This window comes from Planococcus citri, chromosome 5, assembly GCF_950023065.1.
Source record: "Planococcus citri chromosome 5, ihPlaCitr1.1, whole genome shotgun sequence".
Lineage (NCBI taxonomy): Eukaryota > Metazoa > Arthropoda > Insecta > Hemiptera > Pseudococcidae > Planococcus > Planococcus citri.
The window spans coordinates 2,972,119-2,998,808 of NC_088681.1; the positions used below are offsets into that span (position 1 = coordinate 2,972,119).

A 26,690-nucleotide genomic window follows, 5' to 3' on the forward strand; every position below is an offset into this window, starting at 1 on the left:
ATATCATCAGCAAAGATTCTTAGAGAAATGGGTCTAGAAACAACATTGGAAATGTCATCAATCAAAAGTATAAATAAGACTGTGCTAAGAACTGAACCTTGAGGGACTCCATTTTCAATTTCAAAAAATTTTGAGTATGTATTGTTAACTCTCACTCTAAAAGTACGGTTTGTTAAGACATTCTGAATAAAGTAGGCCAAGTGTCCTCTAATTCCAATGGAATGTAATTTTTGGAGAATTTTATAACGCCAGGCTTTATCAAATGCATTTTCAAGATCAAAAAAGACTGAAAGAACACTTTCTTTGAAATGATAAAATCATATTTTCGACATCCCTTTGCTTGAAAAAAATCTTGGCATGTTTGAAGACATTGCAAGAACGAAAAATTCGAATGTAAAATTTTGCCTCGCCAACCCCTTTCCATTCTCTTAAAAAGATCCAAAAAATGTTCTACCGAAGTCCTGCTTTTCACTTTGTTATTTTGTTAAGACACTCAATCGCTCGAGACTGCTGAATCTCCGAAAAAATCTGTTTGCGACATTTTGAAATTAGTTGAGTCTTGGTCTCAAAAATAGTCGTTGAAAATTTCAAAAATTCAAACTCTAGCTGTTTTGAAAGCTCAATGTAAAAAGCCTGCCAAATTTCAGAGCTGTGAGTGATTGGGAAATTTGAAAAAAAAATTCCAGAAGCGTGAATGTTTTGATGATATTTTCAACAACGAGCTTTTCGTGGTGCGATTATTAGCTCACTTTTTAGGAGAACAATGGTGGGGGGGGGGGGTTATTAATTTTTTTTCATAATCTCGAGACTTGAAATTCCAGTAGAAGTTGTATGTAGTATAATGCATTTGTGAAAAACTGTGATCTTATGGTACGAGTATCACGACGTTCTAGTTTTATTTTCTGTAGCAACCTTCGACCGAATTAAATTGAAGTAGGCATACCTACTTATTAAATAAGTCGGCAGCAAAATGGTACTATGACCTAAGGTCAAATCTTCAGCTTCGTCGAATTCGTGCGGAATGAGTCTGTACTACCACGATAGTAATCGTACACGGCGGTTTGAAGAAACGCCCCTTGAGAGCTTTGTCTGCTGAATTAATGCACAGCAGACGTTATAATATTAAGAAGACCTTGAATGGTAGAGAAACAATCTTATAACGCGCTGTACTTAGACTTTTAATACGAATAAGCCTGTTGGCTTTTTGACTGTTTCTCGGCCAGTAAGTCTAACGTAAGTCTGTTTCATTGAAATTACGTGTAATTTATCGATTTAGTTGGAAAAGTTTCGGAAAATTTTAGTATATATAAAATCCGGTTGCCTATTTGAGAAATGTGGATCGAGGGGGGAGGGGGCGCCCGCGCCATCGCCAGCGCCGGAGCTGGATGTTTTCCGTTAGTTGGTTTCGGTTTACCTCAGACTTGGGTGGAAATTGTGTAAAGTTTATCGGCCCAACTAAAAGCCAACGGATTGCGAAAATGTTGTAAAGTGGACTGATCCATACACAATGCACGGATACAAAAGGTGCGGATGGTGAAGGAAAGGAGGCAGGCAGGGGGCAGGGGCAGGGCTGTATTATAAACACACTGTATAGTATTCTTGTATTAGGTATATATAAGTTTGTTGCAAGCTGGCGCGGCAGCTCGTACGATTTAATTACAGGCGTAGTAAATTTAAATGTTGTTCGATTTTGCAGGAAGTACGACTATAAGCTACGACGAGTATAAAATAGCGAGATAAGAAAAGTTGCTCGAGTTAGAGATTACGGCGGGGGTTTCCTATTTGACGGGATGGACGACGACGACGACGGCCACTGGCGAAAAACGCCAAGATCAAGATGTAGTGCTGTTGCAGGATGGTCGTAGAAGGTGTACCTACTAACAGAAGCAACCGGCGACGAAGCTCGACGCTCGATCGTATATAGCTAAAAAGGTAATTCGTTTTATCAAAAGGTTAATATATAACAGTATTTTGATTTCGTTCAAAGTTAAGTGCCACAAAAGTACGTAGCTCGTTTTTAGTATCCGGAACGAAGCTCAAGTTTTGTTGGGTAGTAGTTGTAGTAGTAGTAGGAAAGTCGATCTTTAAAATTATTATCCGGAGAAGGATCGGACGTTAAGCGATGTAAGTGCAATATAAATATAGTGGAAAGTCATTTAAGGACGTAAAGTTTTCTCGACTAATATAGAAAAGTGTCACGAGGAGAGCCCTAGTTTGCCCTCGGTAATCAATATTGAAGGGTGTAGCGGGAATATATTTCGAAATAACGGCAGAAGGCCATATGGCGATGTAGCAGATGGCGTAATGGCCAATAACCCTCTTTCGTGCTCTTTCTCTGTCTCTATTGTAGCAACGTGTCCATAACTTGATGCCCTTTAACGACTTCTTGCGCTTTCGCCTTCCTCTGCATGTTGTCGTCGTGTCCTGTCGTCTGCGCCATGCTATGCTATACGATATACTCGTCGTACCTACCATCACTCGGGTGTCTTCTTTGGTCGCCACTCGCCTTTTTGCCTTTTCAAAAACGACCGGAGAATCTTTAATTATGTGTTAGCACCCGTGTTTCTTTGATGTTGTTTTGCTGAGCTATTCTGGTGGTACGGTTGCTGACTGAATAATCGTCTTGAGAACTTATTTTTTGTTTTACGTCGGTTGACTCGACTTTTGCTGGAAGTTGTCGATTTCATTTATGAGATGGAAAGCGACAAGTGTTGGATTAAGTATTCTTGTTTTATTGTCAGGAGGGTGTATGCCAGTCTTACCTATCATGGTATTCGGTTTTTATCGAAAGTGCAAAAAAAAACACCTGCATTCATTGCCAAGATATCTCAAAAGTGCTGATTGAGGCCATAATTACCAAGAAAACCTTTTCTTTTTTTGAAAAAATTGCTTGTATGTACCTACCTGAAGTCCAGTTTTTTTTTCTGATGAGAATGACCCAATAAAGTCTGGTTTTTTGACAAATACCCATCAGCCAAAAAATGACAAAACTACTTTTTTTTTTAAAATGAAAATGTGGAAAAAGTGCTGTTTTTTATCGCAAAAATTTTATGGACATCCCATTTGTCGGATTTGTGCCAAAATTGTATACAAACTTCCTTTTTTTTGAAAAATTGTCAAAAAGTACAAATATAGTCATGGGGTCCACATAAGGATCACTTGCATCCGCCTGCCGATTCTCCGAGACCACTTTTTTCGTAAAGGGGGTGTCTTAAGGAACATTTCTAGCCCTTGTCCTCCCAAAAAAGTGACCCTACTTACAAAATGGCGGCCATTTTGATTGACAGGTCAGCCGAAATCGCAGGACTAGCATACAATTTTTTAACTGTACAGAGGTAGATCGAAAGAGCAGGCAAAAATTCATCACCGGTCAAAATTTCAAGTGCTAAACTGCTTTTTTCGATTTTTGGTGAATTTTCAAAAATCAAATTTTGGCCAAAATGTGAGAAAAAATCAAAATTTTACTAAATCGACCTGGAAAGCTTAAATTAGATATATACCCTATTTTAAACCTGCCAAATCGATTGGAAACGGTTTCAAACCGTTTCGAGCAGTTCTGGAGCCTCCAGCAGATTTTTGAAACTCGAAATTCTCACAAAATTTCATCAAATGGAGTTGGAAAGTCGAAATTAATTCTGAAAACTGATTTCAATACGCTTATATCAAGTCGTTTTTGAGCCTCCCGCGATTTCCCTAAAATTTCATCAAAATGGAGATGGAAAGCTGAAATTAACTATGCACTCCAATTTTAACACCCTCTGAAGACGACTTCAGGTGGGTTCAAGTAATTTTGTAGCCTTCAGTGACTTTTTGAAAGGTTTTATGGCGTTTTTAGGAGCATTGAAATATCGAAAAGGTTGATGGAAGCTTCAAAACCACTTGAAACCATCATGCAGTCGACTTCAAAAAATCGCTGGAGGCTCCAAAACGACTTGAAATTTACCTGCAGTCAACTTGACAGCGTATTGAAATTAGTTTTCAGAATTACTTTCGGCTTTCCAACTCCATTTGATGAAATTTTGTGGGAATTATGAGCTTCAAAAATTTACAGGAGGCTCCAGTAATTTTCCAAAAATGGCTGGAGGTTCCAGTAATTTTCCGAATATGGCAGGAGGCTCCAAAACGACTTTAAATTTACCTGCAGCCGACTTCACAGCGTATTGATATTAGTTTTCAGAATTAATTTCGGCTTTCCAACTCCATTTGATGAAATTTGGTGAGAATTTCGAGTTTCGAAAACCTGCTGGAGACTCCAGAACTGCTCACAACGGTTTGAAACCGTTTCCGATAGATTTGGCAGGTCGAAAAAAGGGTATACCTATCCCAAATTTCAGCTTTAGTAAAATTTTTATTTTTTCTCACATTTTGGCCAAAATTTGATTTTGAAAAATTCACCAAAAATCGAAAAAAGCAGTTTAGCACTTGAAATTTTGACAGGCGATGAATTTTTGCCTGATCTTTCGATCTACCTTTGTACGGTTAAAAAATTTTATGCTAGTCCTGCGATTTCGGCTGACCTGTCAATCAAAATGGCCGCCATTTTGTAAGTAGGGTCACTTTTTTTTAGGACAAGGGCTAGAAATGTTCCTTGGGACTCCCTCTTTAAAGAAAAAAGTTGTCCCGGAGGATCGGCAGGTGGGTGCAAGTGATCCTTATGCAAGCTCCCCGAGTACAAATTTTTCTAAAAAATAGAAAAATCACATTTTCCTATCTAGGGTTGAAAAGTACTACTTTTCCAACCTCGCGAGAATCGCTCGGATGTAAAAATAAGTACTTTCCACCCTCGTTCAGGAAAAATTACTTCACTAAACTCGGAGAAAAAGTGATTTTGAACTAGTGTGAGTTGTTCCCCTCACTTCGTTCGGGTCACAAACCTCACCCTCGTCAAAAATCACTTTTTCGGCCCTCGTTGTGTAATATACTATTTCTACCTAAATTTTTGAAATGTCAAAACGTTGCTTTTTTGTTGAAAAATTACCATGAAAGTCTATTTTATTCAAAATTGTCAAAAAGTCTCATTTTTTGTCAAAATTGCCAAATTAATTTTAATTTTATTTTTAAAACATGCTAGAAATTGCCAAGATTGTCAGAATAGGTCTTGTTCGCAGTCAAAATTGTCACAAAGTCTCATTTTTTTACAAAATTGCCGAAAACTCCTAATTTTTGAATAAATTTTCAAGAAAATATTCAAATCAAAAAACTATGGGTTTTTGCCCAAATTGACAAAAAAACCAATGTTTTTTCAAGATTTTCGTTTAATTTTTGGCCGAAACCAAACAAGTTTTTATTTGTTTTTGCCACCAAAATTGTCGCAAGCTTTTAATTTTTTCAGAATTTTTTAAGAAAAAACTCCTGTTTTTGCCAAAATTGTCAAAAAGGTCATACGTTTTTTTTCAAACTCGTCAAAATTGCCAAAAAGGTCCCATTTATTTTCAAAATTGTCAAAAAATTCCATTTTTGCCGTAATTGTCAATAGGTCTAATTTTTTTGAAAAATCGTCAAAAAAGTTGGAAAATGTTCTAAACATTTTAAAAAATTTGCATTTTTTTTGCCAAAATCATTTTGAAAAGTGCAGTTTTTTTCGAATTGTCCGAAAGTACTGTTTTTTTATTTCAAAATTGTAAGAAAGTTCCATTTTTGCAGAATTGTCAAAGAAAAGTCTCAATTTTTGCAATCTATTTTTGATATTGGAAATGAGTAATATTGCCAAAAAATTGACACCGCTGTCTTCAAAAATATTCCTCCAATTTCAGGAATTATATTTCAAAACACGAATTTTTCCTAAAATAACTGGACTTGGATTTTGATGGCAATAACAGCTTCTCACTGTACTCTCACTATCTGTAGACATCTTGGCTTCAAATACTATGCACCTACCCACCTACTACAATACTCGAGACAAGTCAGCAAAGAAAAAGAAAAGAAAAACGATATTTCCCATTTTATTCGGGTAATTTTCGTACGAATGCTTATTATTATAATCGTACGTACTTCTTTCAACGTTGAAAAGTTGTCGTATCTGAACAAGAAGAAGACCAACACAGCAGCGACGACTGCGACACGCTGTTGATCGAAAGAGAACAGCTTTCGCGAACGTTTGTTCTTTCCATTCCATTCGGAATAAACGTAATAGTATAATACGAGCGCCTTCGTCTCACCGCATACATAAAGGGTTTAGCGATGGTGATGGGGGTGGGGGTGCGGAGGGCAGGTTTATACTTTTCTTTTTCATTGTTTCACACGACGACAAGTAATTGAAAAGGTGTTAACGGATTTCCCCGGCTTGCTCCGTTTCCACATAAACTTTATCTTTCTCTATCACACACAGTCACAACACACTCACACAGCTCTCGCTCCCTTTACGCGGCTAATTTTCCACTGGTGGCGTTTTTCGCGTCTTGCCAAAATCGTTTTATTATTCAACTCTCGTAGCACCTTCGTATAATACCTACCAAAAAGTACAATTCCTTTTCCTTATCCGTTGAAATCAATCATTATCTCGCGACAACGACGATTTCACCAAATAATTTCCAATCGTCTTCATCTACACAGCTCGTACCCGAGTCCCGATCTGACGCGACGCCTCGATTATTTTCACGCGCGCTCTATCGTGCAAAATTTAAGGAAATGACGACGGCAGCGAGCAACGAGCATTTAAATTTTCACGATTGTTCGCATTCCTTCATCGTACAAGCAAATCTAAATCGTTCTTTCTGTACAGTTTACTTACAAATTTTCACGTCATCTTTCAAACGAACTGGAACGAATGGTCGGAAAATTTTCGACGAATGCGTCGTCGTGTTCATATAGTGTACGAAAAATAAGCGAAATCAGACTTTGAAATTTTTGTAGTCATCGCCTCATCGCGGTAATAAAATGCGTAGGTAAGTTTGTTTGGTAGAAATGATTCATTTTGCGTGATAATTTTCTACCAAACAATCGAACAAAACAATTTTTTAGAGATTTTTTTTCTCGGCAATCAACTACAACCAAATCACATCTGAAAGTAAACCAAGTGGCTTAACAAGGACACAAGCATCAAGCAGGACTTCTAGCGTGACTTTTTTTTTCAAACGTTTTAATCTGGAGAGGAGGAAGATTTAATTTTATTCAAGCCAGAATTTTTTTAGATCAATTTATAAAAGATCCAGGAAAAATATCCTGTTTCAAAGTTCTGAAAGAAAATAACGAAAAATTATCCAGGGCATTCACAAGGCTGGAAAACCTGGAAAAGTCATCAGGGAATTTGGTCAGTCTGGAACAGTCAGGGAATTTTGGAATTTATATCATTTTTTACTCAAAAGTTGGAAAATTTTGTGAAAGGTTGCTTCAAACAGATTTTTCCATTTCTCATATGCAATGAAAAAATTTACCTTCGCTTTGCTCAGGCAATTTTTTTGCAGATCGCTTTCGTCAAAAATTGCCAAATTCCCAAAAAGCCTTACTTTTTTGCAAACGAATATAGAACTATCGCACTGATGAGCCACGCACTGAAGCTACTACTCTCCATCATAAATGCCAGAATTGAAAAGAAGATAGATGAAAATCTAAGTGAAACACAATAATGGCTTTGTAGCGAAAAAATGGACCAGAGGTGCAATTGCCCTGCTGAAAGTGATCATTCAAAGAGCACTGAATGCAAATAGGGAAATCATTGCTTGCTTTGTCAATTATGAAAAATCATTTGATCGTGTCAACCTTGAGAAGATATGTTGGAGATCCTGGAAAAATACAATATCGATGACAAAGACCTGCAAATAATCAAGAACCTGTACTGGGAGCAAAGCGCTAACATCAAGATTGGAACTGAGTACTCGGAGAACGGATGTGGAATAAAGAGAGGTGTGAGGCAAGGATGCCTCCTCTCACCCAGGTTGTTCAATGTGTATGCAGAAGAAATAATGAGAGAAGCGCAAATCGAACGAATGGGATTCAAGATCAATGGCAAGAGAATAAACGAAATAAGCTATGCAGATGACAAAGTAATCCTTGCTGGGACAGAATTGCAGATGCAGAAAATGATCGACCGAATTAACAGCGTAGGATTAAAATACAGAATGAAAATAAATGCAGGTAAGACCAAAGTGATGAGATTTACAAAAGGAGATGATAAAGAGGTCAAAATCAACATCGGATCACAAGAGATTGAAAATGTAAACCACTTCAGATACCTTGGAGCGCTGATAAACAATGATGGTAGAGATCATAAAGAAATTAAATCACAGATTGGAATGGCAAAAACTGCTTTCAACAACCTTGCCAATGTGCTGGGAAATCGAACGATGAGTATAGATTTGAGGAAGAGAATTATGCGATGCTACGTATGGACCGTTCTGAAGTAACTATTCCTGCAAAACATGGACCATGAATGCAGAATGCGAGAATAAAGTATCCGCTTTCAAGATGTAGTGCTATAGAAGGCTACTACGGATCTCATGGAATGACTTCATTACCAACAAGGAAGTATTAGCAAGAATAGGAGAGGAGCGGAAAGTCATAGTTGAAGATATCAAAACCAGGAAGCTATAGTATAAAGTTCATAAAAATAAATATGAGAAAACGGTATTTTCATACTAGTGGTACAGGGGAAAATCCAAGGAAGATTGACCAGAGGGAAGAAACGATCGGAGCTGTTAACAAAAAACTCACCGGCCAACTCTGCCTATTACTGAAATTATTGTCAAACTATAGAAGAACTCATAATATACAGTCCACAAGTTATCACTATTTTCATGGTCCTCTACAAACCAGATAAAATCAGTAGCAATGTCTGAATCTGCTGAAATACACAGCAATCCTCCTAATGATGACTATGATGTTTTTCTTGATGATGACATTTTAACTCATGATGATGGTACAACTACAGTAAAAGCTCGTTATAACGCTCTTCAAGGGACTGGAGAAAAAGAGCGTTATAAGCCGAAGCGCGTTAGAACCGAAAGTCTCGTTTTAACGCTGATTAGCATTATACCGCAAATCCTCGTTTTAAAGCGAAAAAAGCGTTATAAAGGAAGTGGAAACTTGAACTTTATTTTAAATTTTAACAATTGTTCCAGTTGGAAATAGAAAAATCTGAAATCTTACTTTGATTTTGAGGTCTTCTAGAATAATATAAATGATTTTTTGGCAAAATTTTGCCATAAATGTTTTTTTTTGCTTTTTTAAAAATCAAAACTACAAAAATTGCAAAAAAAATTGTTTTTGCGGACAAAATTTTCAGAAAGTGATAATTTTTTACACATGAGTGAGCTTTTTTTTGCAAAACATTGGGTTTTTGTTGTTAAAATTATGAAAAAAATCTGATTTTTCCTAAATTTTAGAGCGTTAAAACGCGATTTATAATCACTCATGAGCGTTATATCGCGATTAATTTTACATTGGTAAAAATGGGGATGTCAAGGGACCGGAAGAAATCAGCGTTATAACAAAATCAGTGTGATATACATACGAAAGCGTTACAACGAGCTTTTACTGTAGCTCTTTGACTTCAACAAATCCAAATAATTGAAACATATTGAACATCTTACTCAGCAATCTTCGAAAGCTTGACATTAATTCAGTAATACCAATTCCAGAAATCATCAACACGGAATTGCGCGACACACACGACTTAGGAATCAAATTTGATGACGTTTCCAGAAATTTATTAGTATGCTCTGAAGAAGACAATAATATTGTAAATATTTGATCCCAATTCAATGTAGGTATTACATCGAAGTCTAAGAAATTCGCTAATTCAGAAAAAACATTTAACCATCTTCAAGACTTGAAAGGAGGAGTCGCGATAAGGCCATTTTTTGGGCCTCTCACAGTTATTGACTCGACTATAGACAGTTTATTATTGTATTTTATATTGTGTTTCGAATACTAATATACTGTAAAAAGCTTTTTAGCGGGGTTCAAAGGGGTAAGGTCAAAATGGCGATTCCAAAATTTTCCAAAAATTGAAACCCCCTCAATTTCTGCCCCTGAGGTCGAAAATAGGAAAATCACCTCGCGAAACGTTTATCAGGTTTAAACAGATATTTTATGCTTGAAAAGTTTTTGAAAATAATACTCAGTGGTTCCTAAAATTATTTTTTATTCACAACTTTGGGAACCCCTGGAGTCCAAAAAAATGGTAATTTTGGGTTAACTAACCACGGATTCATATTTGGAACATTTATTACAACATTTTAAGAGTAGTTGAGTCAAAAACTGTGCAGGGCCCAAAAAATGGCCTTATCAGGACTCTTCCTTACCAAAGCTCAATATACCCGAATTCAACGGCAATAGCAAAGATTGGCCAAATTTTTGAAAAGTCTATGTGAAGAACGTCCATAATAATGCCATGATTCCGCCTGAAAGAAAGCGCAGTTATTTGCCAACTGTATTAAAAGAAGAAGCTCTCAATTTGATCAAGAATCTACCTACCTCCATATTGAATTATAATCTTATTGTCGCATTATAATGATCCAAAGAAGCAGTTTTTGTCAACACATTTGAAATCCTTCAACATACACTTGCCAATGGATCATAAAAAAGTTACATTGAAAACATCAGTATCAACAAAATGACGTAACTAGCTCCCTCCTGTCTCACAACATGGTTTTAATTCGCCTCTCGTTATGTATACAATTTTATTGAGGAAAAAAAATTTGACAAAAAAAAAACTTTTTCGTGACCTTTTTTTGGTAATTTTTTGTAAAAAAAAACAGTAAAGTAAGACTTTATGCGATTTTTGCAAAAATTTAGATTTTATAACAATCTCGACAAAAAAAGTTCAGTTTAAGCCAAAATTGCGTAAAAAAAAGCTCTTGTATTTCGGACAAATTTGCAATAAAGTCATACTTTTTGTCAAAACATCCAACAAGTGTTTGTGTAAAATATGCACTTTTGTAATTTCCTGTAAATTTCTGTATTTTAATACCTATTTGTGTGGCTATTGTTACCTATCTAGACAATGTGTCGTAGGAGAGTTGGTAAAACTCAACCATTTCCTAGTCGTAGCTGGCTTTCATAGCCACACCCCCTTCGATAGCTTGTAACAAGGCTCAGTTTTATTTCTACTTTATTATGTATTTGTTCTCTTATGGTACTTGGTAACATGTTGTTCTGTTATCTCTCAACTTGAATTAGTTTTGCGATACTAACTTTGGAATATTAGGTAGTTATTTTGCTGAACATTCATATTTTTATGTAAGTTGTGAAAGATGTGTGAATAATGTAAAAATTTATGTTCAATAACAAACCACTAGATAATCTTTGTCTTTGACATGCTAAAAATAGCACGTTTTGTTTTCACATAATTATTATTACAAATTTTACGCATATTAACAATATAAAATACGATAATAAACTGTCTACGAAAAATGAGAAAAAAAAACACATACCATGCACGTCGATGCATCCTATTTGCTTCTTCATGACGCTCGTGTTGATCTGACACATATAGCAACCTCTATCCGATTCTTTAACTTGTCTGATGTGTAATTGCCATGTGCTCCTGTTATCGTGCGTGACGCTAATTCGCACGTTATGCGTTACCACTTTATCGTGCAATGTCAAAATTGTTTGATCTTCTGCTTTCAACCAGCCAACCTGCGAACATTTTAACAAGACCGTGATTAAAAGTCTTTTTCGTTTAAGCTTGTAGCTCGCATCGCTCCGCACCAACTCAAACGTATCAAATGAGTTACGTGTAATTCACGATGTATCAACACTTTATAAACTTCTCATCGCTACCTATTTTATTCGCATCTGTACGTGTAGGTAAATGAAGAAGAAGCTATAAGATACGCGAATTCATAAGCCCAAAATTTCCCATTCGTTTTCCAATTCGTGCCTGTATTATAGTTTGGAAATTTATAAGGACTTGGAAATTTATTTTGAAAGATGAAATACCACAGCTGACGATTCAAATTGTGTTCTGACAAACTGGCAACATCAATTAGTTCGCATTGGAATTATATTCTATCGATGTAGAGTTGACGATGATCAGATTTGGTGTAGAAGGGTTAAAATCAAATTTTCGAAAGTTTCGTCTCAGCAGTTTACAAGATATACTCGTAGTTCATCGTTAATTTTTATATTCCATGCCTCAAGACGAGAGAGGAGGGTGAATATTTCTGAATTTCATAAAGAGTTTGAAAATTTTTCAATTTCCATCTCACCAATATTTCTAAAAAAAAGAGCAAAAAGCTGCTACTTCCTTCCTAATTTTGCCTGCTATTTAAATTTCTCACTTCTTGCACGGAAAACTTCACATACACTTACGTATCCAGTTTTCGTTCTAATTTCATCCCTTAAACATTTATAATTTTTCAATTTTTCGCCAATTTTTGAGCATCAAAAAGCTCGTTTGAATTTTCATTTTCGAAGTAGGCCACTACAATTTTAATACACGTACTTTACAGCTAGATGTTTTCTACCCTTCTCCACCTCCTTCTAGCCCTTATGCATTGGCAATTTTCGTTTCGCAGTTTCGCACAACTATACCGCAGTCGTAAGTCGTGCGAAACGCAAAAGTGGCAGAAAAAAAATGAAAATAAACGAATTTTTCGCAGATTTCATATCGTTTTGTCAAACGCGAAATATGAAGGATACGCGAGTCGACCCGATAGTGTTTTTTTTTTCATATTTCTCAAGTAAAAGAAACGTCAAATAAATGTTTTTCGGCTTTTGATTTTACCCTCCTAAAAACGTCGTTTTCTTCTCGCTTTTTTTTTCTGGTCGGCAATCAAATAAATTTTTAAGATGAAATTTTCTTAACGTAATCGAACGAATAGATTGAAAAAACACGAGGGAAACGTCGAATCTAATATTTAGCGATAGGTTTTCTCCTACTTGTATTTACTTTGGTGTTTTTCTCTTCTTCTTCTTCTTCAGTATTTATACTAAACGTAATCCTGTTTTGGTTGATTTTTTCGTGTATACGAGAAGTTTACTTTTATTTTAAAATTATTATAGGTTGCGGTTAATTATATTAAATTTAAAATTATTTTATTTGAGTTTTTTTTGCCCCAGCTTTGTTTAAATGCGTATAAAAAAATTCGACTAGATACACACAGAGAAGATGGTGAAATTAACCTGGTTCGCGACAAACCTCGTCTTGTATAAATATTTCTAAAAAGTTAATTTTATTAAAAAGAAAATGATTTTTTTTTTTTGCTTTTCTTTATCTCGAGCTACCAAAAATGGAATATAAACGTTGGAAATTACACGCGCTCAGTGGTGGTTAAAAAAGTAGCCGAGGAATTTTACGTGTTTTTTTTCTTCTTCTTTCTTTTTATGCGGATAGCAGCGTCGAATGAACGAGAGAAAAGAGCCAGCAGAGCCAGTGCGGGCGGCGGTGGCGTTGAGAAGTAAAAAAAATATATTTATTTACATAATATTATACGCAGGTGTTAGTTCAGAAAAAAGAAAAACATACAAATACACACACTCGCACGCAGACAAATACGTAGATTGCCTATTTAAGTTGGTTGTGTTATGGGGAAAGCGCAGATGAACAGAAGAGCTGGGCAGGGTATAAGAGAGAGAGAGTATTTGTAAGGTACTTTCGTTAGGAAATTGGAAACAATAAATAATTGAATAACATTCTAAAGGGTAATTGTGAGTTTTGTAAACGAGCAGCGCGCCTGTGTTATGGAGAGGTTTCGTTGATTCCTTTCGAATTGAAAAATTCGCAGTGGACGGCGGAGGGGAGAGGCAGGTGCTGGCGCATTTCTAGAAAATAAAGTAAAAATGGCGGCGGCGGACAGTGCGAAAGTACGAGTATTTCGGCGAAGGAATTTCATAGCTGGGAAAATATTTTGTAAAGTATTCTATAAATCACAACGTGTTGAAAAGAAGATCCCGGCACGGATTTATAAAGTACGTGAGATTATGCGTAAGAACCGAAAAATATTATAATTCATTTTTCGATAACGATTCCGGTATATATAGGTAGGTATGGTGATATAGGCTACGAGTAGTGTTTCGTTATACCTTTACGTGTACGAATGGCGGTTTATAAGGAGTGTAATATTCGACAGTGCAGCTGCAGCGGTCCTTCTTGGCTGGGATTTTCTCCTAGCTTTATTTTTATATTTTATTTCCTGCATTTTGAGATCGATGTACGAGTACAAATATTGAAGTCGAATATCTATTCGGTTACAAACGATTGATCAGTGGTTCTATCTTCTTGAAAAATGAAATTCGGGTATGATCAAAGAGGAGAGGGGGAGAATTCAATAAATTTTCGTTTTAGTACACTAAATTCCTCGTGATTTCAAACTTTCTCTCTACACAGACGTATAATTCTCCAAAATTGTCAAGAAATTTCATTTCAAACAGATCCTTCTGTCTTTTCGCCCGGTGTAATTTTAATTTTGTATAACGTGATGTAGGCGTTCTTACTGCGTATTTCAAATTTTCAAACCTAAAGGAACGTGTAGGTTGCGTTTACCAGAAACAATTTTTGAAAATAGAACATTTCCTTTACCCTAAGTTGTTGATGTTCTAGTAAAAGTTATTTATGTAAAAACTCCTACGACGGATTTCGTGTTGTGATCGAGTTTTTTTTTTTGAAGAAAATTGAAATTAGATGTCGAAAAGGTCGAAGCAATGTTCAAACACAGTATAAAGAAAGACCTTTAGTTCGATCGGAGGAAAAAAAATTACTGTAGTTTTAGTGATTTTTGAAAACGACGAAGTCTTTATTTATCAGTAATTATTTAATTTTATGAGAGTTGGGCAACTCTTAGTTGAGTTATCGTTTAGTCGAATAATCGTCAAATAATAATCGAAATAAGAGGGTATTATAAAATGCCAAATTTCGCACTAATTGCCCAGAAGTTTTTTTTTTTTTTTTGTTTGATCAGGGTTACCAAAAAAAAAGTCTTGTATATTGACAAAAGTGCCAAAAACTTTTGTTTCCCTGTCAAAGTCATAGGTTCGGAGTGCTTTGGAGGCAAATCTTTCTCAATTTTCGAGAAGTTATTAAAAAAAAGTCTCGTCAAGAAGACCATGTATTGTGTTGAAAATATTGTCAGGATCCATTTTCCTCCAAATTGTCAAAAAGTGTCAATTTTTATGAAAATGGCCAAAAGAAGGTCCTGTTTTTGTCATAATTGTCAGCGATGAGCTCAATTTTCATCTAAATTTGACGAAAAAGTTTTGTTTTTTGCCAAAATTGTCAAGAAGGCCATGTTTTGTGTTGAAATTGTCAGGATCCATTATTTCTTCAAATTGTCAAAAAGTTTCAGTTTTTGTGAACATTTCCAAAAAAATCTTGTGTTTGTCAGAACTGTCAAAAAATCTCATTTTTCTCAAAATCGTCGCATAATGTCCTGCAGCTTTTTTTGAAAATTGTCAAAAAAAGTTTCAGTTTTTCTGAAAATTGCCGATAAAGATCCTGTTCTTATTAAAACTGTCAAACAATCTCATTTTTTAGCCAAAAACTAATGGAAAAAGTCGTGCTTTTGGCCTATTGTGGAAAAGGCTCTGTTTTGTGTTGAAATTGTCGGGATCCATTCTCCTCCAAATTGTCAAAAAGTTTCAATTAGCAATTACCTAAGTGAAAATTGCCAAAAAAGTCCTGTTTTTGTTAAAGTGGTCAAATAACCTCAATTATTATCCAAAGTAGTTAACGAAAAAAGTTTAAACTTTTCTGAAAATTGCCAAGAAAGATCATGTTTTTATTAAAACTGTCAGATGATCTCATTTTTAGCCAACGTTGATGGAAAAAGTGTTGCTTTTGGCCAAAAAGTTGTAAGAAAGGCCCTGTTTCGTGGAAAAATTGTCAGATGATTTTCATGTTTAGCCAAAATTAATGGAAAGAGTCTTGTTTTTGGCCAAAGTTGTCGAAAAGGCCCTGTTTTGTGTTGAAATTGTCAAGATCCATTTTCTTCTAAATTGTCAAAAAGGTTCAATTTTTGTAATAATTTCCAAAAATAAATCCTGTTTTGTCAGAATTTTCAAAATTATCAAGAACTGGCATAGCACAAGTGATACCAAAGTCAATGGAAAAGACGAGATCTCCAATCTGTCACTTGTTGACACGACATTTGTTGACACCAATGTCAATACATGATGAGTGAGAAGTTGATATCAAAATTGACTGTCGTCTCCCTTCATTTTTTGTCTCAACAAAGTCTCAACATTGGTGTCATTTTTTTGAGTGTAAAAGAGGCAAATTTTGATTGAAAATGAGCAAAATGTGCCCAAAACTCTTTTTTTGATTCAAGTAAAATTATTCTCAAAAATATTTCATCCTAAAAAATTTTTTTGAAAGAAAAAAACTTGCCCTGGGTAGGGATTGAACCCAGGTTGCCGCTGCCCTATACTAGCTTCTGTCACATTCCCTAACCACTAGACCATTGCCGCTGTTGAGTGAAAATGCCTTAAAAGAATATTCGTTGTCGTCGTCGTCGTCGTTTCCTTATAAGCGGTAGGCCTGTTGGCCTGTCTGCTGCAGTGTGGAACCTGTTGAGGATGAGCCTGAGGTATCCGTGAGTTTCCTTCTTGGTCTCCCTCTGCTTCTCTTCCCCGTTGGTGTATATTGAAGGACCTGTTTCGGTGATCTTGTTTCCTCCATCCTTTTGACATGATTTCTCCAATCTTTCCTATACTGTTTTATCTTCTTCATGACTGGCTTCACTCCAAGATCTGCTGTTATTTTCTCAGATGGGACTCTGTCTCTGAGAGTCACTCCTGCCATGCCGTTCTCCTCATGCACTTCATCTCTGCTGCCATTATTCTTCTTTTATCAGATTTCTTCAGTGCCCATACCTCGCTTCCATAAGTCATCATTGGTATTGCTAGGGTATTGTACACCTTCAATCTTATTCAGTTCATCTTATTTTGGACTTGGACAATTTTTCTGATTGTGTTGTCAACTCAGACATCGACAAATGAGTCGGCAACACTTCAAAATTTCTAAAAAAAATTGATAGATCTTTTAATAAACATCATCTTTTTCGTCAATATTAACTAGATGGCTGATGTCGATTACAAGATCTGCAGAAGTATCTACTTGATGACGACATTTTGTATATACTCTTGTAGACCCTTTAATTGATATCAAAATTCAGGTTGTCTTCCTGATGCCAAAGTTGATGACAATAGGATTGCTGAACTCATGAACCTCACAGAACTATGCATGAAACAAACCATATTCCAATATGGTGGATAGTTCTACCAATAAAGAGGAGGAACAGCAATGGGGAACCCTTTGTCACCATTCATGGCAGACATTTTCATGGGCCACTTGGAAACCAAACTGAAGGAAATAGAAAAAGACTTCCCCAAGATTTGGTTTAGATATGTTGATGACATCTTCAGCATTGTACCAGAGGACTTCAACATAAATGGTTTCCTTGAGAGCATGAACAAACAATATGCCACCATCAAGTTCACCTATGAATATGAAAACAACCAACAACTGCCATTCTTGGACATCCTAATCACCAGAAAAGACAATAAATTGGAATATGACATGTATAGGAAACCTACTCACACCAACAACTACATTCCTGCTGACTCTTACCAGCCCTGGAGCCAAAAACTGGCTGCTTTTAACAGCATGGTCCATAGATGTTGTGCTCTACCCTTGAGCCTAGGAAATAGGAAGAGAGAATTTGACCACATTAAAAGAGTAGCCAACAATCTGGGTTACAAGACTAGAACCATAGACACCCTCATCAAAAACCATGTAAGCAAACAAAGATTGAAAGAGATCACCACATTCCAAAGAGATAAACCAGATAATAGAAGAATCAAGTTGACCCACTACCTAGTCATAACCAACAAACTTTGTCAGATCTTCAGGAAAAATGATTTAGAACCTGTCACAACTAATCAATATAAACTGAAAACCCTACTAGGAAGCCTCAAGGACAAGGACCCAAAAACTGACCAATCAGGAATTTATAAGATCACATGCTCTCGCTGTGACAAACTTCACATAGGACAGACTAAGAGAAACATCATACAGTGGAACCTCGATAACTCAAAATCCAAGGGGAATGGTCATTCATTCAGCTTATAGAGGTTTTCGAGATAATCAGTTTCGAGTTATGCCGGTAAGATTTTGAGAGTGTTCGAGTTATAGAGGTCTTACAAAATAAATGAATTAAGGGATATGTAAGTGCATAAAAGATAGAAGTATGAATTGAAATATTCGAGTTGCAGAGGTAAACACCAGACAACGTACGACTTATAGAGGCTCTCTCACTATTTTTTGGCAAAAGTTCAGCTTGGAGTTACAACTGAGATATGTAAGGGCATATAAAAGATAGAAGTATGAATTGAAATATTCGAGTTATAGAGGTAAACACCCAACAACGTACAACTTATAGAGGCTTTCTCCTATTTTCGGCAAAATTTTAGCTTCGAGTTACGACTGGTTTGTACAGTCAATTTCGACTTATCCGAGTAAAGTTAACATTGAGTGTTACGAAAATTTCAAGGGAATGGAGGTTGCTTCGGCTAATAGAGGTTTTTGAGTTAAAGAGTTTCAAGTTATCGAGGTTCCACCGTACAATATTGAAGGAAAATCAGCAATAGGAGACCACATTATAGCAACTGGACACACAATAACTGAACTCAACCTGGCCCTAGAAAAACCAGTTGCCAGAATATCAGAACTACCAATTAGGGAAGCAATACTCATGCACAAAAACAATAAAGAAAAACTCCTCAGTGATGACTTGGGACCTTTGGACATAGACCTGCTCAAATGCTTACATGGAACCAGTCACATACACACTCCAACAAACAGACACATCCATCCTCCTTTACTTTAAGATGTACACTTTGTATTAGTTCATTAAGTGCTCTTGCCTGATGATGAAAAGTTGTACTTTTTGAAAAGATCATTGCAATATAAAGCTTAAAAATAAGGAGAGAGTTTTTTTCTTTTCCAACAACAATTATTAGATTGACAAAAGTAACTATACAAGATAAAAATTTTGTAGATGCTTTTGTCGATCTTATAGTAGACATCAACTTTGGATCAACAAGACGGCCTGAATTTCGATATTGATTAGAGGGTCTACAAAGGTATCTACAATATATCGAAATCTTGCACATGACTGTAGATACAAATGTAGACAGGAATGACGACATCAGCATTTCCATCATAGTTTATGAAAATAGTGTCAATTTTCAATCAATTATCGTAAACGTAGTTAGATTAACCCCTTTGTGGATAGTGTTCTGACTTTTTTCAATCAACAATCATGTAAAATCATGTCGATACTTTTGTCGAGGACACTGACGATCTCATCAGTGCTACGTGGAAAGATGTTGAAAAAGTTTCAATTCTTGTAAAAATTGCTAAAAAAGATCATGTTTTGTCAAAAAATTGCCACATGATTATACATTTTTAGCCAAAATTGATGAAAAAGTCTTACTTCTGGTCAAAATGGTTGAAAAGTACCAGTTTGAGTTTTACCAAAATTTAAAAAAAGTTTCATTTCAGTGTTTACCAAAAAAAACAGGACCAGTTTATGCAAACATTATTGTTGAAAAATTTTTCTTTTTTTTCAAAATTTTCAGAAAGTTTTATTTTTTTAAAATGCTAGACACTTGATCACATTTTTAGTCAAAATAATCAAAATCTCCTGTTTTCTTCTCTTTTTTAGCGGAGGAGGGGGGATGGGGGCTCAAAATTGTCCTAAAAGTGCCATTTTTACTCAAATTATCTAAAAGTTTTTTTTTGGGTGGTTGTAATTGCAAGAAGATTACACCCGCGAAGAATTGTTTCTGTCAAAATTAATTGTCAAAAATTTCTTGTTTTTTATCAGAATTGTCACAATTTTTTTTGCCAAAATTGCCAAGAAGTTCCTCCTTTTCTAAAAGGATCCTGTTTTTTGTCAAAACTTTCAAAAAATAAATATTTTTGCAAAAATTGCCGAAAAATACAAAAAAGTGACAAATTTTTGTCAGTTGTTTTTGAAAAACAAGAATTTTTGTCAGAAAGCAAGACTGATCATTTTAGCAAATAAATTACGACTTTTTGAGAACTAGGGTATAAAAAGTGGCACTTTTTGGGATTATTTAGGAAAAGAAAACGACAAATTTTTGTCAATTTTTAAAAAACAAGAATTTCTGTGAAAAAGCAAGACTGATCAATGATCATATGTACTTAGCAAAAAGCAGGACTTTTTGAGAACTATTTTGCAAAAAAAAGCAAGCAATTTATTGACAATTTAACATTTTTAAAGAAAATTTTAGAAAACGGCGAGACTCTTTCTTTAGCAATTTTAATTGTACGAAGAAATCACATCAACCAAAAAAAAAAAAAAAACTACAAGAGCTCTTCAGAAATAAAAAATACCCAAACATAAAATTATAATCATTTCCATCGAGTTTCACACCAATAAGCTAAAACTGTGCATTCAAACCATACTGTCGTGTAAATGATGTCCGTTAAAAAGACATTCAAATAGCCACACAAAAGAATCACAATGGCCACCTCAAAATAGGAAATCGTTCGTCGTCATCCGAGTGTAACATTGCGGTTAGCCGGAAGTGTCCCTCGAAGAGGCTTCTATCAGCGAAGTGCTTTCATCCTCCCTTTGCGGCTGTCTATTCCGAGATGAGAATATTCCAAGGGATCATTTCGCCATTTGCCCTACCTATACCTATGATGATTGTGTGTGTGTGAGCGTTTGGCCTTGTTGTGTACACATAGTGCTGGATGTTTGTTTATTTATTCGAGGGTATACGTACTGGTAGTTTCACTTCCCCTGTGTATGGCGATTAATAACTGACGGTAATGTCAACGTGTAACCAAATCCCACGGTTTAAGATGATAAAGAATCCCTTTAGAAAAACTTTTCTTTTTATTCATAAGGAGTTTATGACAGAGGTGCAAAAAAAAAAGCAGAAAAAACAACGGTCTTGAAATTTATTCGAAAAACTACGATATTTAAAGTTTTTTTTCTCCTTCGTAGTCGTCGTCGTAAGAAATCCTTGTTTTTTGTAACTTTTTTATTAATCCTTATCGTTTACATTGTTTAAATATTTACGATCCGTTTTCGCATACGGTTTTTTTCTCCATCTAGCCCCCCGATGTAAAATTAATTAAAAACGAAATAATAATTTTCATAGATTTCAAGTAGGTAAGTACGAGAACCGAGAGATAAAGAGGAACTGAGAAAAAAAATGGCGAAAAAATTTATTACATTAGTTCTGGCGCGGTGCGTTAAATAGTCTTACCACAAACTTAAGGTATTAAAAGTTTGTTAAACATGAAAGGGACCGCGCACTTATTTTATTTAATTCAACCAAGTATTTCACACTAAACTTCTGAAATAAACTTTTAATAAAACTTTTACTTCCAACGTACTACTTTATGAAGTCACTATAGGTAGGCTTCGGCATGATACAGTGCACTCCTCCGTCGTCGCTTCGGTTTCGTAAATTTGCAAAATTTTTGCTTACCGAGTTTTAAATACTGCATATTTTTATTATATGATGTTTGTTTATTTATTCGAAATATGTCTTTTTGAAATGTTTACCATAACAATTTACCCCTAACCCTCTCCTTCCTGCACTTACGATCGGAGCAGCAGTCGAAGAAGGTAGACTTTTTCATATTGCTTTAATTCGACCGGTTAAAAAATGCCCTCGGCGTGGAATTAACTTTATGTATTTTGAAAGACGTGAAAATCTACTTCTGTGAATTTATGTTTCTCGAGAATTTCGTTCTTTGGTTGGTTGGTAGATAGAAAACTTTGTGAAAACGTTACCAACCGAGTTATTTGAGAATTTATAATACGTCGACGTTATATTCGTTTCTACTTCGATGTGTTTTTTTTTTTTTCTTGCAACTTTACTGTAGTAACTTTATACAGTGAATTTTTCACTCATGCCGTTTGTCTGCTGCAGGTTTTATCTTAAGTGAAATAAATTGATTAATAAATGTTACGATTGATTTGGAATAACTACAGATAAAAGTAAAATTATAGAGTACTTTATGAAGCTCGTATACAACCAGATACAGTTCGAAAAAATCATAAAATAAAGCCCCCGCCTAATTCGTTGTGGTATTTTTTTTTTATCGAGTCGTCGTTTATAAGAATTAACCTACGGTTATATTATTGGTTTATTTCTCGCTCGTGTAATTTTTACAATAAAAATGATCCCTTTTTCACGTTCAATGTCAAACTTTTTTATTTTTAAATCTTTCAATTTTTCAACTTTTCGTAACATTTTTTCTTATCGTTTGTCGAAAAAATTAAAATTAATGAAAAAAAACAACACACAGCTTGAAAGCTGTCGAAAAATTTTCGATAATTTGTATGCTTTGTCGCTTATATAGGTATACCTTCTCGTTACTTGCTCCAGCACTCCAGCAGTACGAGGAGGTGGTATTTAATGCCTTAATTTTACCTATCGAATATTATAAACAAACTTTCCGAAGGAAGAACTTTTATATAAAATGTAGTATAATCTTTGAAATAAATGATAAAATGTATAGCGAGATTCGCATTAGCAATTCAAATTTCGAAATATAAATTAATATCCTCTTATGGTTGAGGGAAAAAAATAAGTGATGACGAAAATACTATCTACTAAAATCGTTCAATCGAGAATAATAATCTCCCTTTGATGTGGAATTTCAAGAGATCGTTTCATTATTTTATGTATAATACTTAAGTATATAAATATAAGAAACTTGAAACCTATAAGAAAACGTCGTCGCCGGAGATTTAATTTTTCTTATGCATCGTCGTCGTAAAGGTTTTTCGAAAATGGGTCATAATTTGCGTGAAATGTGAATGAATTTGTATTTTTGCAAAATACTCGTATTGTATTATACTTACGATAACGAAACCACCGTCGCGATGAAAATATTCTTATTTTCGAGTTGATAAATGCTGGGAGTTGCTACAGCCTATAGTAAGTTCATTTCAAATATTATCGAGGATGGATTATAGCTGGTCAAAAATTACATCTGTTTTTATTTTTGACGAATTTTTGCGAAAATTCAAAATTTGTTTTTCGTAAATTGACAAAAATTTGTCGTTTTCTTTCCTGGAAAGAATCCAGAAAAGGTTCAATTTTTTTTCAAAAATTGTTCAAAAGTAACGTTTTTTTTTCGCCAAAAATTGCCAAAAACGATGTTTTCTTTTGAACGAAAATTCGTGTTTTTCAAAAACTGACAAAAATTCCAAAAAGGCCCACTTTTTACAAAAATTGCGTAGAAGCCTCTCATGTTTATCAATTGTCAAAATTATTGTCAGTTTTGTTTTTTGCCAAACACTGTCAACTCGTTTTTCAAAATTGACAAAAGTTCTGGCTTTTGGCAAAATTGTTGAAAATCGTCGTGTTTTTTTTTTTTTTTGGTGAAAAATTTCAAAAACTGTCACTTTTTTCCAGAAATTGCGAGAAAGCACTTGCTTTGCTGAAACTGTCAAAGTCTCTGTTTACGTTACAAAATAGTTTAACTTTTTAAAACTGAAAACTAAAACATTTTCATTTTGTAATGTTTTATTCTTTTGCTAATTTTTTATTTCAAATAATTGTTTTGTCACTTTTTTGAGGACTTGATCAATTTTTTTTTGTCACTTTTTGGGAAAAATTGAGTATGCGCCCTGAAAATATGAAACTATTGGATTTTCATTTTTTTTTTTATTATTTGGGGGAGGGGGAAGGGGACTTCCCAGAATGACAATTGATTTGAAGGCAATGTAGAGAGGTTGAAACATCCACAGATTTTTTTTTCATAAAACCAACAACTTTACAGGTTGAAGTCAAAAAAATTCGAAACTTTTTTTTGGCAAATATTTACACGAAATTTCACTAACCTTACGAAGGTAGATCGAAAGATCGGGAAAAAATTCATCACCTGTCAAAATTTCAAGCGCTGAAGTGCCTTTCTCGATTTTTGGTGAATTTTTGAAAATCAAATTTAGGCCAAAAATGAGGGAAAAAATCAAAAATTTTACTAAATTGACCAAGAAAGCTGAAATTTGGGACATATCTTATTTCAGACATGCCAAATTGATTGGAAACTATTTCAAACCGTTTTGAGCAGTTCTAGAGCCTCCAGCTGATTCTTGAAACTGGAAATTCCCACAAAATGTCATCAAATGGAGTTGGAAAGCCGAAATTTATTCTGAAAACTAATTTCAATACGCTACAAAGTCAACTACAGGTAGATTTTAAGTAGTTTTGGACCCTCCAGCGACTTTTTGAAAATCCCTGAAGCCTCCAGTAGATTTTTGAAACTTTAAATGTACCCAAAATCTCATCAAATGGAGATGGAAAGCCAAAATTCATTCAGAAAAGTAATTTCAATACGCTACGAAGTCGACTGCAGGTGGATTTCAAGTCGCATTGGAGCTTCCAACGAATTTTTGAAAGGTTGTATGGCGTTTTTTGGAAAAATGAAATTTCCAAAAAGTAGCTGGAAGCTTCAAAACCATTTGAAATCACCATGCAGTCGACTTCATATCGTATTGAAATTAGTTTGCGAAGTAAATTTCTGCTTTCTAACTCCATTTGATAAAATGTTGTGGGAATTTCAAGTTTCAAAAATTTGCTCGAGACTTCAGTAATTTTCCAGGAAGTCGCTGGAGGCTCCAAAATGACTTTAAATCCACCAGCAGTCGACTTCGTAGCGTATTGAAATTAGTTTGCAGAATAAATTTCGGGTTTTCATCTCTTTGATGATATTTTGGGAAATTTCAAGTATCAAAAATCTACTGGAGGCTTCAGTAATTTTCAAAAATTCGCTGAAGGCTCCAAAATGACTTGAGCTCATCTGAAGTTGTCTTCAGAGGCTGTTAAAATTGGATTGCAGAGTTAATTTCGGGTTTCCATCTCCGTTTGATGAAATTTTGGGGATATTTGAAGTTTCAAAATTCTACTGGAGGCTCCAGTAATTTTCAAAAATTCACTGGAGGCTCCAAAATGACTTGAGCACACCTGAAGTCGTCTTCAGAGGCTGTCAAAATTGGATTGCTGAGTAAATTTCGGTTTTCCATCTCTGTTTGATGAAATTTTGGGGACATTTGAAGTTTCAAAAATCTACTGGAGGCTCCAGTAAATTTCAGAAAGTCGTTGGAGGCTCTAAAATGACTTTAAATCCACCAGCAGTCGACTTCGTAGCGTATTGAAATTAGTTTGCAGAATAAATTTTTGGGTTTTCATCTCTATTTGATGATATTTTGGGAAATTTCAAGTCTACTGGAGGCTCCAGTAACTTTCAAAAATTCACTGGAGGCTCCAAAATGACTTGAGCCCACCTGAAGTCGTCTGCAGAGGCTGTTAAAATTGGATTGCAGAGTAAATTTCGGGTTTCCATCTCCGTTTGATGAAATTTTGAGGAACATTTGAGGTTTCAAAAATCTACTGGAGGCTCCAGTAATTTTCAAAAATTCACTGGAGGCTCCAAAATGACTTGAGCCCACTTGAAGTCGTCTTCAGAGTCTGTTGAAATTGGATTGCAGAGTAAATTTTGAGTTTCCATCTCCGTTTGATGAAATTTTGGGGACATTTGAAGTTTCAAAAATCTACTGGAGGCTCCAGTAATTTTCAAAAATTCGCTGGAGGCTCCAAAATGACTTGAGCCCACCTGAAGTCGTCTTCAGAGGCTGTTGAAATTGAATTGCAGAGTAAATTTTGGGTTTCCATCTCCGTTTGATGAAACCTTGGGGACATTTGAAGTTTCAAAAATCTACTGGAGGCTCCAGTAATTTTCAGAAAGTTGTTGGAGGCTCCAAAACGACTTCAAATTTACCTGCAGTGACTTCGAATAGCGTATTGAAATTTGTTTGCAGAATAAATTTCGGCTTTCCAACTCCATTTTGATAAAATTTTGTGGGACTTTCGATTTTCAAAAATTTGCTGGAGGCTCCAGAACTGCTAAAACGGTTTGAAACAGTTTACAATCGATTTGGCATGTCGAAAATAGGGTATATCCCAAATTTCGGCCTTCTTGGTCCATTTGGTAAAATTTTAATTTTTTTACCTCATTTTTAGACGTAAATTTGATTTTCAAAAATTCTCCAAAAATCGAAAAAGGCACTTTAGCACTTGAAATTTTGACAGGTGATAAATTTTTGCCTGATCTTTCGATCTACCTTTGTACGGTTTTAAAAATTTCGAGCGAGTTGTATGTTGCAAAGCAAAATCTGCAATTTCCTCTGACCTGTCGATCAAAATGACCACCATTTTGTTCTAATGGCCAACTATTTTTTGTTGGAAAGTTTGCTTCAAAATGTTCCTTTGGATGTCCCGTTTTCCCTTTTAAGAAAAAAGTTGTCCCAGAAGATCGGCGGGGGGAGGAGGGTGCTATTATCCCTATCGTCATATACCGGAGTATAGTTATAGATAAGAATCACTCTTATCACCTCGCTATCTCAATGGAACCCTTTCACATGGTGATTCAAAACACTCCTAAATTCGAGCCATTTGCCTTCTCCCTCTTCTCAACTCACCTACATCACTCGATCGAATTCTCTTAAACGATTTTGGGAAAAGTTTTAAAAAATACGATGCAGTAAAGTCAAAATTTTCGCCTTGATCTAACACCATCACTTCGTACGTATAACGAGAGCTAGTAAAAAAAAAATAATATGTAAGTAAAGATTTTACGAAAACAAAGGGAAGATGGTCCGGGTTCGATGCATAAAAACACATGAACCGAGAGCGTTGATTGAAATAAAAATTCCGGCTTATATTTTGCTCGGTAATAGGGATTTTTATAGGCT

At 35.2% G+C, this 26,690-nt stretch overlaps 1 protein-coding gene across 1 annotated transcript in view; it reads right to left on the reverse strand.

The window, feature by feature from the left end:
* DIP-gamma (Dpr-interacting protein gamma) overlaps positions 1–26,690 on the reverse strand; it is a 268,534-nt gene that overhangs the window by 101,771 nt on the left and 140,073 nt on the right. Inside the window, exon 3 of the mRNA XM_065366972.1 lies at positions 11,373–11,580. Within this exon, the coding sequence (XP_065223044.1) occupies positions 11,373–11,580 (208 nt within the window). The remainder of the gene's footprint in view (positions 1–11,372; positions 11,581–26,690) is intronic.